This window comes from Lycium ferocissimum, chromosome 9 (genome assembly GCF_029784015.1).
Source record: "Lycium ferocissimum isolate CSIRO_LF1 chromosome 9, AGI_CSIRO_Lferr_CH_V1, whole genome shotgun sequence".
Taxonomy (NCBI): domain Eukaryota; kingdom Viridiplantae; phylum Streptophyta; class Magnoliopsida; order Solanales; family Solanaceae; genus Lycium; species Lycium ferocissimum.
In genome coordinates, this window is record NC_081350.1 from 47,173,013 (window position 1) to 47,188,272 (window position 15,260).

A 15,260-nucleotide genomic window follows, 5' to 3' on the forward strand; every position below is an offset into this window, starting at 1 on the left:
TCTTCTCTGTACATAGAAGCTAAGGTAACATTTCTTGGCCTTATTCCTTCTTCTATGTGTCTTATCAGTGCCCCATTTCCTATCCAATTGTCATACCAAAAGGACACACTTCTTTCGCCTGGTCTCCAAAGTATATTATCTTCCACAACTTCTTTGATTCTAGGGAATTCTTTCCAGTGTTGAATGACACAGTACCAATTTGCCGTTATCGAGTTCTGCTTTGCAATATTTAGCCTTCATAAAATCCCTCTAAAGTGAGCTACCTGTTCTTAGATTCCACCAAGCTTTTGCAGTGAAAGCTTTACATACATCATGAATTTTTCAAAATTGAGCACCCCCTTCTTTAAATAGGTAGCATAGTGATTTCCATGCTATCCAATGATGTCTATGATTACCATCTACTCCCCTCCAAAAGAAGTTTGCAAAAATCGTCTCTATTTGCTTTAGTACTCCGTTATGAGGTTGCACTATTGCCAACAAGTGGGTGGGGATTGCCTGTAGGATATGTTTAATTAAAATTTCCTTGCCCCCAGCTGAAAGAAATCTAGTCTGCCATCCTTTCATTCTACCTGTCAATCTGCTAATCATCTCCTAGAAGTATGCAATTTTCTGCTTCCCAACTATGAGTGGGCACCCTAAATATTTCACCAAAACTATTTTATTTGCATCCCTAGTTATCCTTGTTACCACATTCGTTCATCGAGCTCAATGAAGCTTTAGGGGAAAACATTAGACAACTCTTCTGTTTATTTATTCTCTGCCCTGAATAGCTCTCATACTTCTGTAGGGTCTTTATCACTAGCTTCAGAGATCGCTTGTGTCCACTAGTAAAAATGATTATGTCATCTGCGAATGCCAAATGATTAATCTGGGTCCCTCTCTGTCTCATAGAAAAGCCAGTTATCCTTCTATGTATATCATTCAACATCACTGAAAGAAGTTTAGCACTTAGTACAAACAGTGAAGAAGATAACGGATCTCCTTGTCTCAATCCATTTCTTGAATTGAAGAAGCCATGTCTCAGCCCATTTACTATCAGTGAGGACCAGTTGTTTGAGATGTGTCTACGAATCATATCCACCAACTGCTCAGAGATACCAACTTTGCTCATAATGTTGAATAAATATGGCCAAGCAACTCTGTCGTAAGCTTGTGCCATATCTAGCTTCATTACCACATTCCTACCTTTCTATGGCTTCTTGATGTCTCTTATGATTTCTTGTGCTAAGAGTATGTTTTCCAAAATCGATCTCCCTTTTATAAAATCGGACTGGATGCTGGAAATTATTCTGGGCAATATAGTGACTAGTCTAGCATTGAGGATTTTTGCCAGGATCTTGCTACACACATTACACAAACTGATTGGTCTGAGATCTGTTAACTGTTGTGGGAATTCTACCTTTGGTATCATCACTAGATAGGTGTGAGTGAAGAACTTTGGTGGGGATGCTCCTCTGAAGAATGCTAGAACAACTTCAAACACATCTTCCTTGATGATTTCCCAAGATCACAGGTAAGAAGTGCTGTCGAGGCCTTCGGGTCCTAGTGAGCTATCAGGATTAATTGAAAAAATACTGGCTTTTACTTCCTCCATTGTTGGCAAAGTTGTTAGCATGTCATTCTCTTCTTGAGTTACTCTTGGTTGGAGGCAATTTAATAAGGATAGATCCTCCACTGCGTCACTATGATTGAAAATCTTGTGGAAATGGTGGATTGCCGTATTTGCTATGTCTTGGCTACCCTCTCTCCAAACCTCATCATTATCTTGTATTCTCTGCAGGTTTAGCCTCTTCCTTCTCCCTTTAATCACACTATGAAAAAAAGCTGTGTTTCTGTCACCCTTCTCTAGCCATTTAGCCTTTGCCTTCTGTTTTAGTATTGAGTCTTGCAGCTTCAGGAATTGGTGATATTTAGCTTTCAGCAGATTCAACTCCGACCTCTTCGCAGGATTATTGTCAGCAATGAGTTGAATCTCAATGTCTTCTATTTGTTTTTCAAGCCTCTTTGGTTCTTCATAGATATCACCAAATGCTTGCCTTGACCAACTACTCAGTCTATTACACACTCTTTTCAATTTCTAATGTAGAACCTACATTGGATTGCCTACTACACCTTCTTACCAAGTTTCTGCAACAATTGTTTTAAAATCCTGATGTTCAACCCAAAACTCCAAAAACTTGAAATATCTTGGGCCACTGATTTTCGGCTTGCTGAGAGTAATAAAGAGTGGTGCGTGATCTAAGCTTACCCTTGCAAGGTGTTGCACAGTCGTTTCTCTTAGTTCATTAGCCCATTCTGTGTTGATGAGTACTCTATCAAGCCTCTTCCATATTGTTTTGGGAAAACCCCTGTCGTTACACCATGTATATTTGGTTCCAAAGTATCCTGCATCCACTAGCCCACAATCCTCTAGACAGTTAAGAAAATCAATGCTTTTGCTTATTCTGTATGGCCTTTCCCCGGACTTCTATAGAACACAGTATGACAAGAAAATCACCCATGACACCCCAGGGTCCTTGAATCCTATTTTCCCAATATCTTAATTCTTCCCAAATAGGTCTTCTCTCTTGAATTTTGCATTTGGCATATACCACTGAAATGAAGAGTGGATCCTGTTGCCTTGGTACAATTATTTTACAAGTGACCTGCTGTTCAGTATTATCCAAAACCTGCAGGTTTAGCTCTGATGACCAAAAAAGCCAAATTTTGTTATTGCAATTGAAGAAATTGTTTTGTAGACCAAGCTGTAGACTATAGCTCACAATCTTTGTTGCTTTAGCTTTTGGTCCTTGTAATGCAATGAAGGAAAGTTTGTATTGGTTTTTAAGAGATATAAGCCTCTCAAAAGTTTGTTGGTAATTCATGCCCCTAATGTTCCATAAAAGTGTGTCAAACATCGGAAACATTATTGGGTGGGATTTTTGAGTCTTTCTTGATGTTCCTCGTACCTCTGTCAGATTGCCCCTTAGAGGCTCCACCAAGGCTTTGAGAAATTCTTATTGAAGGATCATTGTTTCTAAATCCTGCCTCGAGATCTCCTTCTTTGTCAAAAACCAGAGCTCTATGCGGTCTTCTTGCATTTTCATCATTAGAGAAAACACGTCCCCCATCCTCCATGATGTTTTGCATTTATTCATCTTGCGTTTCTGGTACTATCTCCATATCCTGACTCTATACTCCCAAACCTTTTGACTTTTGGTTAATGGGGGTCATTAACATCTGGGTATGGGATTTTCCAGGTGTTAATTCTAAAACATCAATTTCTAAAGTTGTATTCAATCCCTGAGCTCCTTTCTCTCCTACTATTTCAACATGGCTCAAGTTTAGAGTGGGAAAAACATTGTGAGTTATTTCATCACCTAGCTCAGGAAGATTTTGGGGAAGAATTTTGGACTTGAACTTCCTCTTTCTTCCTAGTCCTACCATCTTTTGCTGATCGACAGTGACATTTATTAGAGTTTTCTCTGCTTCAATAGCTATAGTCTCTATCTCCTGATCAGGGACTGTAACTTTTTCTTTCCTTGGTTTCTTCATCTTCTTCTGGGCAATTTGTTTGTTTTTTTTTTTCTTGCCCTGTTTGCTTTTCTTTCTTCTGCACACTTTTTCCTCCTGTGGTGTTGCTCTTTCCACCTGAATGTCTCCTCCGTCTTTAACCGACTTTTCCTCTCTTTGCCCCCTGACCATATCCATCGGACTATCATCAAGTTTTGGAGACACCATTATTTCTTTATTAATCTGAGTCGACGGTGTAGGGGGTGCTTTTGTTCCCTTTTCAACAAAAATCAGAGCCTGTCCCGCCCGACCATTTGGGTTTCTTCTATCCTTCTTGTTGTTCCTCACTTCAGTCCATCCCTCTCCTTCTTCATTGCTCACAGTGGATGGTTTGTTTCCATTTCCAACGTTATTTTTCCTAGCAAGATCTCCTTTCGGTAGTAAAAATCTGCAATGTTGCTCCGAGTGCCCTTGTATCTTACAGTGGGAACAAAAATCCGGAATGTTTTCATACTCAATCGACTAGGTGAAAGTATCCACTTCACCAGATCAGTCGACCAAAGCCACTTCCACTTCCTTTAGTCTCGGACGAGTTAGATCAATCTCCACTCTCGCTTTTGCCATGGTTGGTCTAGTCCTGGCCACCGTAGCTTTGTCTAGTGCTATGAGTGGTCCTATCGGTTCAAGGATCCTCTCCATTGCAGCCCAGTCGTGGTAATGCCATGGAAATTCAGGCAGAGTTACCCAGACAGGGGTGAGTGATGATTCCATGTCCGCTTTGAAATTTCTAGTCCATCGCTCAATTCATATGTGCATACCACATAGATACATGGTTCTCTTGTCATTGTAACGTTTGAAATCCTCTTCCTCCATGAAATCAATGAAAATATGTCTCCAACCAAAAGCCTAATTTTAATCGCAACTTTCAGAGGAAAAGTTTTTTTTGAAATCCTCTCTCAATTTGTCAATTTGGGGTCTGGTTCGGAGGCATTTCCCAACCATGGTAAATTTGCATTTCTCTGCTAGTAGACCATCTTCCGCCTTGTCAAAAACAACTTTGCCTTTCCATCCACAAACTCAAAAGGTCTGTGTTGGAGCCTGATAGTCTTCCTTCCAGTAGCATATCCTTCCACAACAGATAATATGAGGCTTCGTTACCCGCTACGGTGTGTGGTGTGATTTGTGGTGGTGGTTGTTGTTGGTTGCCGGTGGTGGCGATGGTGATCTGGTGCATTTTTGCGTGCTTGTTGGTGGTTAGGGCAGCAGCCCTGCTAGAGTATTTGCGGCGTGCGCGTGTGGCGAGTTCTAGGTTTTTGTGCACTAAATTTCCACTTTACAGTTATAAAACAAGATATTACTGATTGATTCTACTCGAATTAAAGTAGCCAATCAAGAGATCCATAGTAGAAAGTAGAAACCAAGAAAAAAACTTATAATTGATTAATGTTTCTGATGAAGGTATCCGCAAGCTGAGTTTCAGTAGGAATATGTCATGAGAAGATAATGGATCTTTGAGTTAAGGGTGTCGAGTGCGTGCTTGTGGGCCACAAGGGGCTGGTGGTTAGAGGCAGCAGCTAACGCCTGTTCTAATACAAAAATAGACATTTACATTTACTAATAATAATAAAATTAACATTTACATCTAATGATAAAATTGCTAAATTAAAAAAAAGTTTAGTCGTCGTCAAATTCAAAAAGCTAGCGAGTTGTAAATTTAAAAACTAGTCGTTGCTAATTTTATTTGAACCCCTAAATTTATGAATAACTTCACTTTGGTCATATTTTCAAACTATAAATACCCTCCATTCTTCTTCATTTTCACACAATTTTTCCACAATTCTCTCTTTATCTAAATTTGTTATTCAACTAGTGTACATTACTTCACCTCCACCTTCTCCTCGAGTTCGAAGATCAACTTCAAGTGCGGTGTGGATGCATTTTGAGCGAGTAAATGAGGAACATGTTAAATGTCGACATTGTGGTGACATATATCTCACAAGTACGGAGCGTCGGGTATTATCCTATTAGGGGGTGGGGGGTGGAGGGGGGGGGGAATGTGTTGCGTAGACACTTGTGAAAAGGCATGCAATTGAGATTTATCAAAGGTATATTTGTTGAGATAAGTACTACCACAATCTAATACATACATCTTGAAATGTATCAAAGGTATATTTGTTGAGAAAACAAGATTGTCTAGCTTTAAAATACAATTTTAAAGAAAACTAAAGTCTTTCAAGTAAAAAGAGACTCCTAATTTATTGGGATATAATGCTTTTAAAATACTTATTATTAGTAATAAATGTAGTACTTATCTTTTTTTTTTTTAATTTGAAGTGGTATCGCAAGCTGAGTCCGTCATGAGCCCCACCTAGGAACATTTCCTTAGACCTTTTAGTGGGTTTGGGCGGGCGGTGGTGGGCCATAATTCGAGGATCTTGACACCATTTACTTTGAGTCTTATATTTCAATTGCAAAAAATTTGTTAGCTCACGAGGTAAAAATTATGATCATATTAGGAGATTGACAACAGACTCGTCCTTTTTATCAATGGGTGAAACACTTTAATAATATAAATGTATTCAGAATTTGAACTTTATGAGTTCGAATTCTGAATTTTATCAAAATTCATTTTATTTACTGAGTTTGAAATTAATTTTATCTATATACATAATTCGAACAAAAATCATTTAGTTTAGATGAATCTTTAACTAACGCCCTACATCGCACTAGTCTAATTAAAAGACCAAATCAATTTGGGATTGGCTATAGATAAAAGGAATATAGTCATATACAGCACATACAATTGCCAATCTAAGTTGGTAAATAATCAAGAATTTCAGTATAGATACTAGACAGCCAATAGGCCATCTTTTATCTGATGCTTTGTCTTCACTCTGTTATAGTGGATGAATTTTGACATTGAAATAGCATGAAATATTCTAAGTCAGCACTAATTTTTATACTGAACTTATTTTCTTCTAGGCCAGCACTTATCCGGATTCGTATCGAATAGGCCTACTAAGAGATAAAATGCTGGTCCAGAAGAAAATAAATATAAAAATTAGTGCTGACTAAGCCAATTTCCTGCCATTTCTCTATCCGGATTCGTATTGAATAGGCCTACTAAGAGATAAAATGTTTCTTATCAAAAGTTTATTCATTTTCGAATTAATGTGTTTAGTTGAATTCATTGTAAATATATTTGGTATATCAATCTCCGAACGGAGGAACTCCAACGTAACTATCTCACCACATGCCTAGGTGGTTGTTTTTAACCAACATTAACTCTCTAAATACCTAAAGATTTCTCAAAACTACTAGTACATATAATGCTTATGTTGGGGTATATACGAATTTCAAAGCAGCAAGAAAAAAAAAAAAAAAAACAAGTGTAGAGAGAGAGAGAGAGAGAGCAAAAACAATTACAAGCCATGAGCTACGACCGACAAGTCTTTGAATGTGGTTCATATGTTGTTTCCACTAGCTAGTTAATACGTAAGATTCACGATCCAGAATTTTGGAAAGTTATTATAGTGGTCCACTGACCATTGTCAAGTAATGTCAAATTATTTGTCTGTATTTTTAGGTGTATATATGAAGGTACAATTATTGATTGTTTCCAATTTATACACGTTTCAAGAATGTGATTTTTTTTTGTTCTATCTCCACTGCTTTTATCCTATTAATTCTGGAGTAATAGTGATGATGGACCCTTGTTGTAGGTAAAAGTTGACCCCATAAAATCCAAGTATGTATTACTTGTAGTTATCACATAATCCCAGACTTGAAAGTATGAGATGCTAGCTGTTTCAACCTATATTATGACGGTACAACAGTAAAAACTTATTTATATTCGGTGTTTACATCGGACCATATTATTTCATCATTGTTAAAGAAAAACAAAGGTTAGAGTATGTATTAATTAACTATAGTTTAACAATAAGTTGCATGTGAAGACGTGTGTCATGTACTTATTGTTTTGGTGTAAATACCGAATGCAAGTAAGTTTTTTACACAAATCCTTTCCTTAAAGCTTCAAATGCTTGTATATCTATTTTTTAAAATTTAAGCATTTGGTAGTCTAAACTGCTGATTACATTAATGCGGATTCAAGCCACCTAGGTCTACTAACGAAGGTAGGAAGATTCCTTCCAAGAGTTTTTAATTCTAGGAATTCAAATCGAGACCTCTAATAAAGAGCGAAAGAGTTCCGGTCATTCTACATGTCATCCAACAACGGAGCTATGTATGGTGAAGAGGGTTCAATTGAACTCCATCGCTGGAAACTTGTCTTTGTGTATATATATATGTATATATATAATTCGTTGAATCCCTTTTATATATTAAAAAGTTTATTATAATTTTTTTTGAATTTTTGGCTCCACAACTAAACACATCCCTTGATGGTAAAAGCTCATATGTCATTATACGTCCATGAATTTAGTGAAGCATGAAAACATTGAAAGGTATAGCACTAAGAGTTATTAGGAAAACCACCTACATGTTTGAAGGAATAAAAAGAGAGTTAAATAAAAGCCAGAAGAATAAGAAGAAGAATAAAATCTGGTTATGTGAAATCTTCATAAAATAATTTGGTCTAATTAGAAAAAAAATTTGAAGTTAGAGATGGAGAATAAACGTGTATGGCGAGTCAGACCTCTCTAGAATTAATAATATTTCACCATAATGGTAAGTATATTTTTGGAATCAATTTTACGTAATGTCATATTATATATATTCTATATAACAATATCTCGCTACATTAGTCAAATAATATCCGACAAATGACGATGTTTTAGAAAGGCTGGAATGTAAAATATTAAAAATGAGCTTATAATATAGTAATCATTCATTATGTACCTTGGAAAACAAAGTAGGAAACAATACATCCATTGTGCTCTAATCACTTAAAAAAACTAATTAAAAATAAAGTTACTTTAAACAGGGAAATTAATTAGTACTACAAGTTAGGTAACTGTAATTGGCTCAATATTCATGAAATTAACATCTGTGGATGATGACTTATTTTTATCCACAATATTATTTCTTGGAGCTGAGAGACTAAGCTCCAAATCAAGAGCTCCATTTGAAGAAATGGACTTATTTGGCACTTTATTATGATGAGAATTATGTGATCCATAACTCCAAAGAGGAACTGAATAAATCTCTTCAAGTTGTTGAGAATTTTCACTCTCTTCTCCCAATGAATTTAGGTCTAGTGAAGATAGTCTGGTAATATCTTGACAAGCTTCTTGACAATTATGAGCAAAATCTGCATGTTTGTTGTTGCTCCTTGCCTATCATGTTTACAAATAAGAGTTAATAATCAATTCTATGCATTGATGCAACAAATATTTAAACGATCGCTTCTAAGACAATTATAAGTAAATCTCTATGATCCGCATTAATTAGCGAATATAAATAGTAACTTGCTTGCTATATATAGGTAAACTACTTTGATTATGTAAGAAAATCTTTATCAATGCGTATAACTCAAATTCTAAGTTATTTGGGTCCTCCAAAAATGAAGCCGCATCCGTCTGATCCTCCAAATGCATTCATTTTTTAGGATCCGAATGTGATGACCCGCCATGTCATCATGCCACCTAGGCACCACATGGAACTATTTTTGCCATGTAGGAAGCTTATGTGGATGCTTACATGGAAAGGAGGCTAACTTATGTGAGAAGGTTTGGAGATTTCCAAGACTTTAGAACCTTATGGAATTGCATGGAAAGTCCTTGGAATATTCTAGTTGTGTAGAGATTTCTAGAATAGTGGGTTATTTATAAATATGTAGGGACTTGTACAATAATTATTATTTACATACTAGTCCCTAGGTGAGTAGCATAAATTGGAGGGTCATTCATTTGTAAACCATCAAGCAAAACAATTCAAGTTCTCTCTAATACAAAGCTTTCTTAGCAAATTTCTCTCATCTTGCTTATCTACCATTCTCTTAGCGATCTTAAGTGTAGTAATCTAGGCTAACTTGGCATAGCAAGATCGTGAGCAAGTTGTGCAAGATCGTGAGCAAGTTGTCAAGTGCCGCACGTGCGCTTAGTTGAAGATTAAGGACGTGACAACGTGATATCAGAGCAAAGGTTACGACTAAGGGAATGACAACGAGGAGAAATCAATGAAAACCCAAGCCAACGTCATCCGGATTCAAGAAAGGCCATAACAAAAAGAGGATTGCCGCCAACCGCAGGCCAAGAGGTGCCATCGAGGTTTGTGTCAATGAAGGGCTTACTCTTCTCCCGGCGAGGATGACGTGGAGGTCCTGTCCGAGGACGCCTCGCTAGGCAAAGAGTGGGTTATGAAGGTTAATGTGGGGATGGACGTCATCGACATCTTTGGCCAACATTTGGGCAAGGTAGAGGGCACTCTTAGCGTTGGCAGGGGAGCATACTCTTGAAGAAATTGAAAGCCTCCCAAATGACTTGGAGGGCGTATGCGAGGTTGAGATTGAGGTAAAGTAAACCATCAGCCTTAGAGTGTAGACTGTGGAGCGTTGATTATCGATGCCATGAAGGCAAAGATAGTGGCACTTGAGAGCAGGTCAACGTTGGTGTGACCGAGGGCGGCCAACAATGTTGTCTCCTTCGAGGCCTATCATGTTCAAAAGGGTTCGTGATGCACAAGAGGTGGAGAACTTTCTTTGGCACTTGGAGAACTATTTTAGGCATGGCAAAGCTGATGAGGCCAACAAATATGTTGTACCTAACGATCATGGTGGAGAAGAAAGGTCACCGATCTTTGCGCAGGTCTATGCACAATCAACATATGGGATCAGTTTAAGAATGAGTTCAAGAGACAATTCTTGCCAAGTAATGTCTTGTACGAAGCAAGGCGTAAACTTAGGGAGTTGAACCAAACGGGGAGCATACGAGACTATGTCAAGGAGTTCACCACCCTTACACTTCAAATTCCTAACCTCACCAATGATTTATTGTTTCACTTTATAGACGCATTACAAAATTGCTAGTTGCATATAGGTAATAGTAGAGGCTACTTTGATAGACTTCAGGTATGACAAACACGACAAAAACTAAGGAAATGAGTCAAGGGGTAGCGATGCCAAAGGTGGGGAAGACCGTGGCGAGAGCAAGAAGTCGCATCAACAATACTCCAAGACTCAAAATAAGAACAGGTTCGACAGCAAGAAGTCAAGTGGTCATCAGGGCTATGCCGAAAAGAAGGCACAGAACGAGAAGAAGGGATGCTACTTATGTGGAAGGCCGCACAACTTTGCCCCGACACCGAAGAGCCTTAGCGCTATGCGTGCATGAAAGAAATGAGTGACCTTGGCTACTGCAGTACGGAATCGCACATATTAGATTGTGTGGCACTGTCACAAAGCAAGATAGTCAAACTAATGAGAATGAAAACAGTACGTGGATCTCACCATAACAAGCTCGCCCGTGCATTGGTAGACACTGGGGCGACTCATAATTTTGTGACCGGGGCCGCAGCGAAGAGACTAGAGTTGAACCTCGCTCCAATTAACGCACTCGTCAAGATCGTGAATGCTTGTAATTAAAATGCTCGTGGCGTAGCCAATGGAGTTGTGTCAAATTAGAGATCGGAAAGGTACGACAAACTTTACCACCACTACTATGGATATCTTTGACATTGTTTTGGGCAAGAATTCTTTACACATTGCCACGCGATGATCGATCCTTACCTCAAACGTCTTTGGTCATGGAGCGAAAAGGGCGCTTGGCGCTATGTCGCATGGATAGGGCCATGCACAACTTTCAGCTATGCAGCTTGTCAAGGGGCTCAAGAAAGAAGAGCCAACATTCATGGCATTCATTATAAGTTTGGAGGAAGATAATGGTACCCAAGAGACACCGCCGCCTTGGATAGATAATTTGCTCGACAAAGATGGTAATTTCGAAGATAAGCGGCCTCTTGGCGTGAGGGTTCACAAGATTGAGTTGGAGCATGAATGGGAAGGGGCCAGTCATGCACCGATTACCATCACCGCCTCGCACGACAGAGAGATTGAAGCTGTCATTGACTACCAAAGCCAGCGGAAACAGGGCAAAAAGCCACCGCCATTTTCCCCGTCCATTGGAAGGGGAAATCACCGGAAGAGGCCACATGTGAGTGATACGAAGACTTGTGGCAGTTTAAAAACAAGAGTCGAGAGTTTAAGCAGCAGCAGTGAGGCGCGATCGCCGCAACATCAGATGGGGGAGAGTGTTATGACCCGCCATGTCATCATGCCACCTAGGCACCACATGGAACTATTTTTGCCATGTAGGAAGCTTATGTGGATGCTCACATGGAAAGGAGGCTAGCTTATGTGAGAAGGTTCTAGAGAAATATGGAGTTTTCTCGGGAAGACTTTAGAACCTTAAATTGCTGCTGGAAAGTCCTTGGAATATTCTAGGCTGTGTAGAAATTTCTTAGAATAGCGGCTTATTTATAAATATGTGATCAGGTACAATAATTATTATTTACATACTAGTCCCTAGGTGAGTAGTATAAATTGGAGGGTCATTCATTTGTAAATCATCAAGCAAAACAATTCAAGTTCTCTCTAATACAAAGCTTTCTTAACAAATTTCTCTTGTCTTGCTTATCTACCATTCTCTTAGCGATCTTAAGTGTATTAATCTAGGCTGACTTTGCATAGCAAGATCGTGAGCAAGTTGTGCAAGATCGTGAGCAAGTTGTCAAGTGTCGCACGTGCGCTTAGCTGAAGACTGAGGACGTGACACGAAACTACTAAAAAATGTGTGTACATCGGAAGTTGGGTGGTCGTTAAGCGATTTTTGACGAGTTGTCAAAAATTCACTTTTTTATAGTGGTGTGACACGTGTGTAATAGCGGCAGAGCCAGAATTTTCACTAAGGAGTTAAAATATAGATAAGAAAACACACGAAAAATGTCAAGCAAATCAACATAGAGTACATATACTTCACACAGTGTAATTTTCTAAAAAAAGGGGTGTCAATTGATACCCCTTGAACTTGAACAAAGTTGACTCCACCATTAATGTGTGATGGTGTTTAGGAAGATCGAAAAAAATAGCTTACATCATATGGATATAATATCTCAAAATTTCTACTTAAAAAATTGTGAAATTGTGGCTAAAAATAGATGGTTTCAATCCAAAAACATACATTTACCATGTCAAAGAGGCTTGAACGTCTTTTCTTTTTGTTGAGACTTGATTGTCTTAAGAAATATTTTTGAGCATGACTTGCAACTTGAGTTGGAGTCCTTGTTGTCACAAAGTTTCTTGAAATTCCTCTCGAGTCTCCTTTGCCTAACTTTTCAAGTCCAACTAAGAATCTTCTGTGTTCCTCTTCTGTCCATGGAACTCCCGTTGATCCAATATAAATATATATCAGTATAAACTAAGAGAATATTTCTATTAGATATATTAATCTTGAAATGGCATAATTAACCCCTTCATATAAGTTGCAATTAGGCCAATATAGTTGTGTGCAAGCGCTTAGGTCGATTATATGAATTTTCATTGTCTATATACCTTCATTTGAGCGCATCTCAGTTTAATGTGAACATGCTCACTACACAAAAAATATTGGAATGAACTATAAACTTCGTTGTTATAATATATCACTAAATAGTTCGTAGCTAACAAAATTTTGTTGTTTAGCTATAAAATTTGTCTGTCACTAATAATTCATGTATATTTAGTAGTTCATAATCATTTCCAGGCTAGACTAAAGAGGGGAGGGAGGGCTACAGTTGGCTGATAGCCAGCGTAAAACTTGTCTACTAAAAATATATATGAATTATTACATACCTTTCTTTCTTTCACCAACACAACCTACGAGAGTACCATCGAGAGATAACCATTATTAATGGAATTAGTACTTTTTTCACAGCTTTCATTAAGAGATGATGAGTGGCTATTTGTTAAAGCCAAACAATCAAAACTAAAACTTTTCTTCAAATTATGAATAGTAGAAGAATTAGATGTAGAATGGGAGATATCAAGTTGCACTCCAAAAAGCCTTAATCCACCAATAAAATTACTAGCACTAGCACATTTCAAAGTGCTACAAGTTCTTGAATTGTGACCAATGAAACCACAATGTGAACATTTTCTCCCCATTTTCACATAGACAAAAGGGCTAGTTTCACAAAGTTGTTATTTTTGGTTGTTGAAAGGGGAGGAGGGGTTGAATATGTATCAACAATTGTTTAGTTGACTTAATTTATATGATGATGCTGTGTTGTAGTACAAGGTAGGGTTTCTGAAAATAGCTAGAATATGTTAGACCGAGAGAAGATGATTGGTTGGACATTAATGTTTTTGGTTGGATATATTATCCAACTTGGGAGACGTCTTTTAGAGTGGAAAGGAACAACTATTGGTATCTCTACAAACGACAAAATTAAGTAAGATGGAATTATTGTGGGAAAAAATCATAAAAGGTTTATCTCACAGAATATCATTACAATTACAGTAGTACCAAAGGCAAATTGAGAATATTGAGTCGATGAATTTAAAGTAAATTAATCATATTACATGTGTATTTTTTTTTTTTCATTTATAAATATATAGTTTGACACGTAAATAGTAAGTTCAATTGAACCTGTAGTTTTCGTCTTATCCGCATTTGAGTACATACTACTTTTCTAGATTTAACTATTATAACCAGTGACAAAGTTACTATTAGCAAGATGATTCAATTAAATTTCCGTTCATTAAAAAATTATATTACGTAAAAATAATTATTTTTGTATATCGATTCATTACTGTACCCCTTTGTCAAGTGATAAATGTTGAATTCTAGCGCTTTTTTTTAGTTCCATTGTTAGAATTCTGGCTTTGCCGCTGATTGTAACCGCTTATAATTGAATATTTAGTTGATGATATTCGGCATGTGTATGCCTAATCAACCAATGTATTGGCATGTTTTAAGCATGTAAAACATCAACTAAACTACAAAAAGTACCATTAATACTTCCACTTTGAATTGTTAATCACTCCATTATCTCACCTCTGTTGTTGAAAAAATATGGTTAATAAGGTTCATACTGTCGTAGTTTTTTGGTAAAAAAATTGAAGTTCGAGTCCGTGCATCTAACCAACACATCAATGAATCTTACCACCAGACTTAGGCCCCGGGCCAAAACTTATAGCATCCTTTGTGGACCATATGTTTCAAAAAAATAAAACAACTTACATGTCGACCAATATTTAAGGTAATTCCCAATATATGTTGCTTTTCTTTGAAATTCTACCGTCTGCCAATGAGTACTTGGCTGTAACACCATTGTCATGATCTCAAATAACACTGTATAATCTAAATCTTTAACATGATAGCAACTGAATTTAGACTGGGTTAAACTTGAGGAATATCTTTGGTAGTACTACTAGTCTACTACTTTATTGCAAATGGAATGCAACTCTTGCTAAAGGTATAGTATTATGTATCTTTGTTAATTAATTAGTCAGCATGATAGTTTTTCTGTTTTTTTGTACTGTTGTATCTTGTGTAATAATCATCATACATGTAACTCTGGTGAGTTACACGTGGCTTTTTGAAATTTATGGGTTCTTACAGCCATCTCAAGTTAATATATATACAATAAAAATTGAGTTCACAATACAATATTTATAGACATTTACTTGATTTCTTAACATACATATACAAAGTCTGTACAAAAATTATTGGGTTCCGATGAACCCCCACTATACGTGCTTGTCATTTTTCTGCCCCTGTAATTTAAAAATTGTCATCGCTATTGAATTTCAAGTATCACATGTGAAATTG

The 15,260-nt window shown here is 37.3% G+C and overlaps 1 protein-coding gene across 1 annotated transcript; it reads right to left on the bottom strand.

Annotated features, from left to right (window-relative positions):
* Positions 1 to 1,507: 1,507 nt before the first annotated feature.
* On the bottom strand, positions 1,508 to 3,117 carry LOC132031975 (uncharacterized). The gene is made up of 4 exons (XM_059421814.1): positions 2,949 to 3,117; positions 2,592 to 2,788; positions 2,121 to 2,467; positions 1,508 to 2,045 (listed from the first exon to the last, which is right to left on the bottom strand). Exons 1-4 carry the CDS (start codon positions 3,115 to 3,117, stop codon positions 1,508 to 1,510), a joined length of 1,251 nt encoding a protein of 416 aa, XP_059277797.1.
* Positions 3,118 to 15,260: the final 12,143 nt, after the last annotated feature.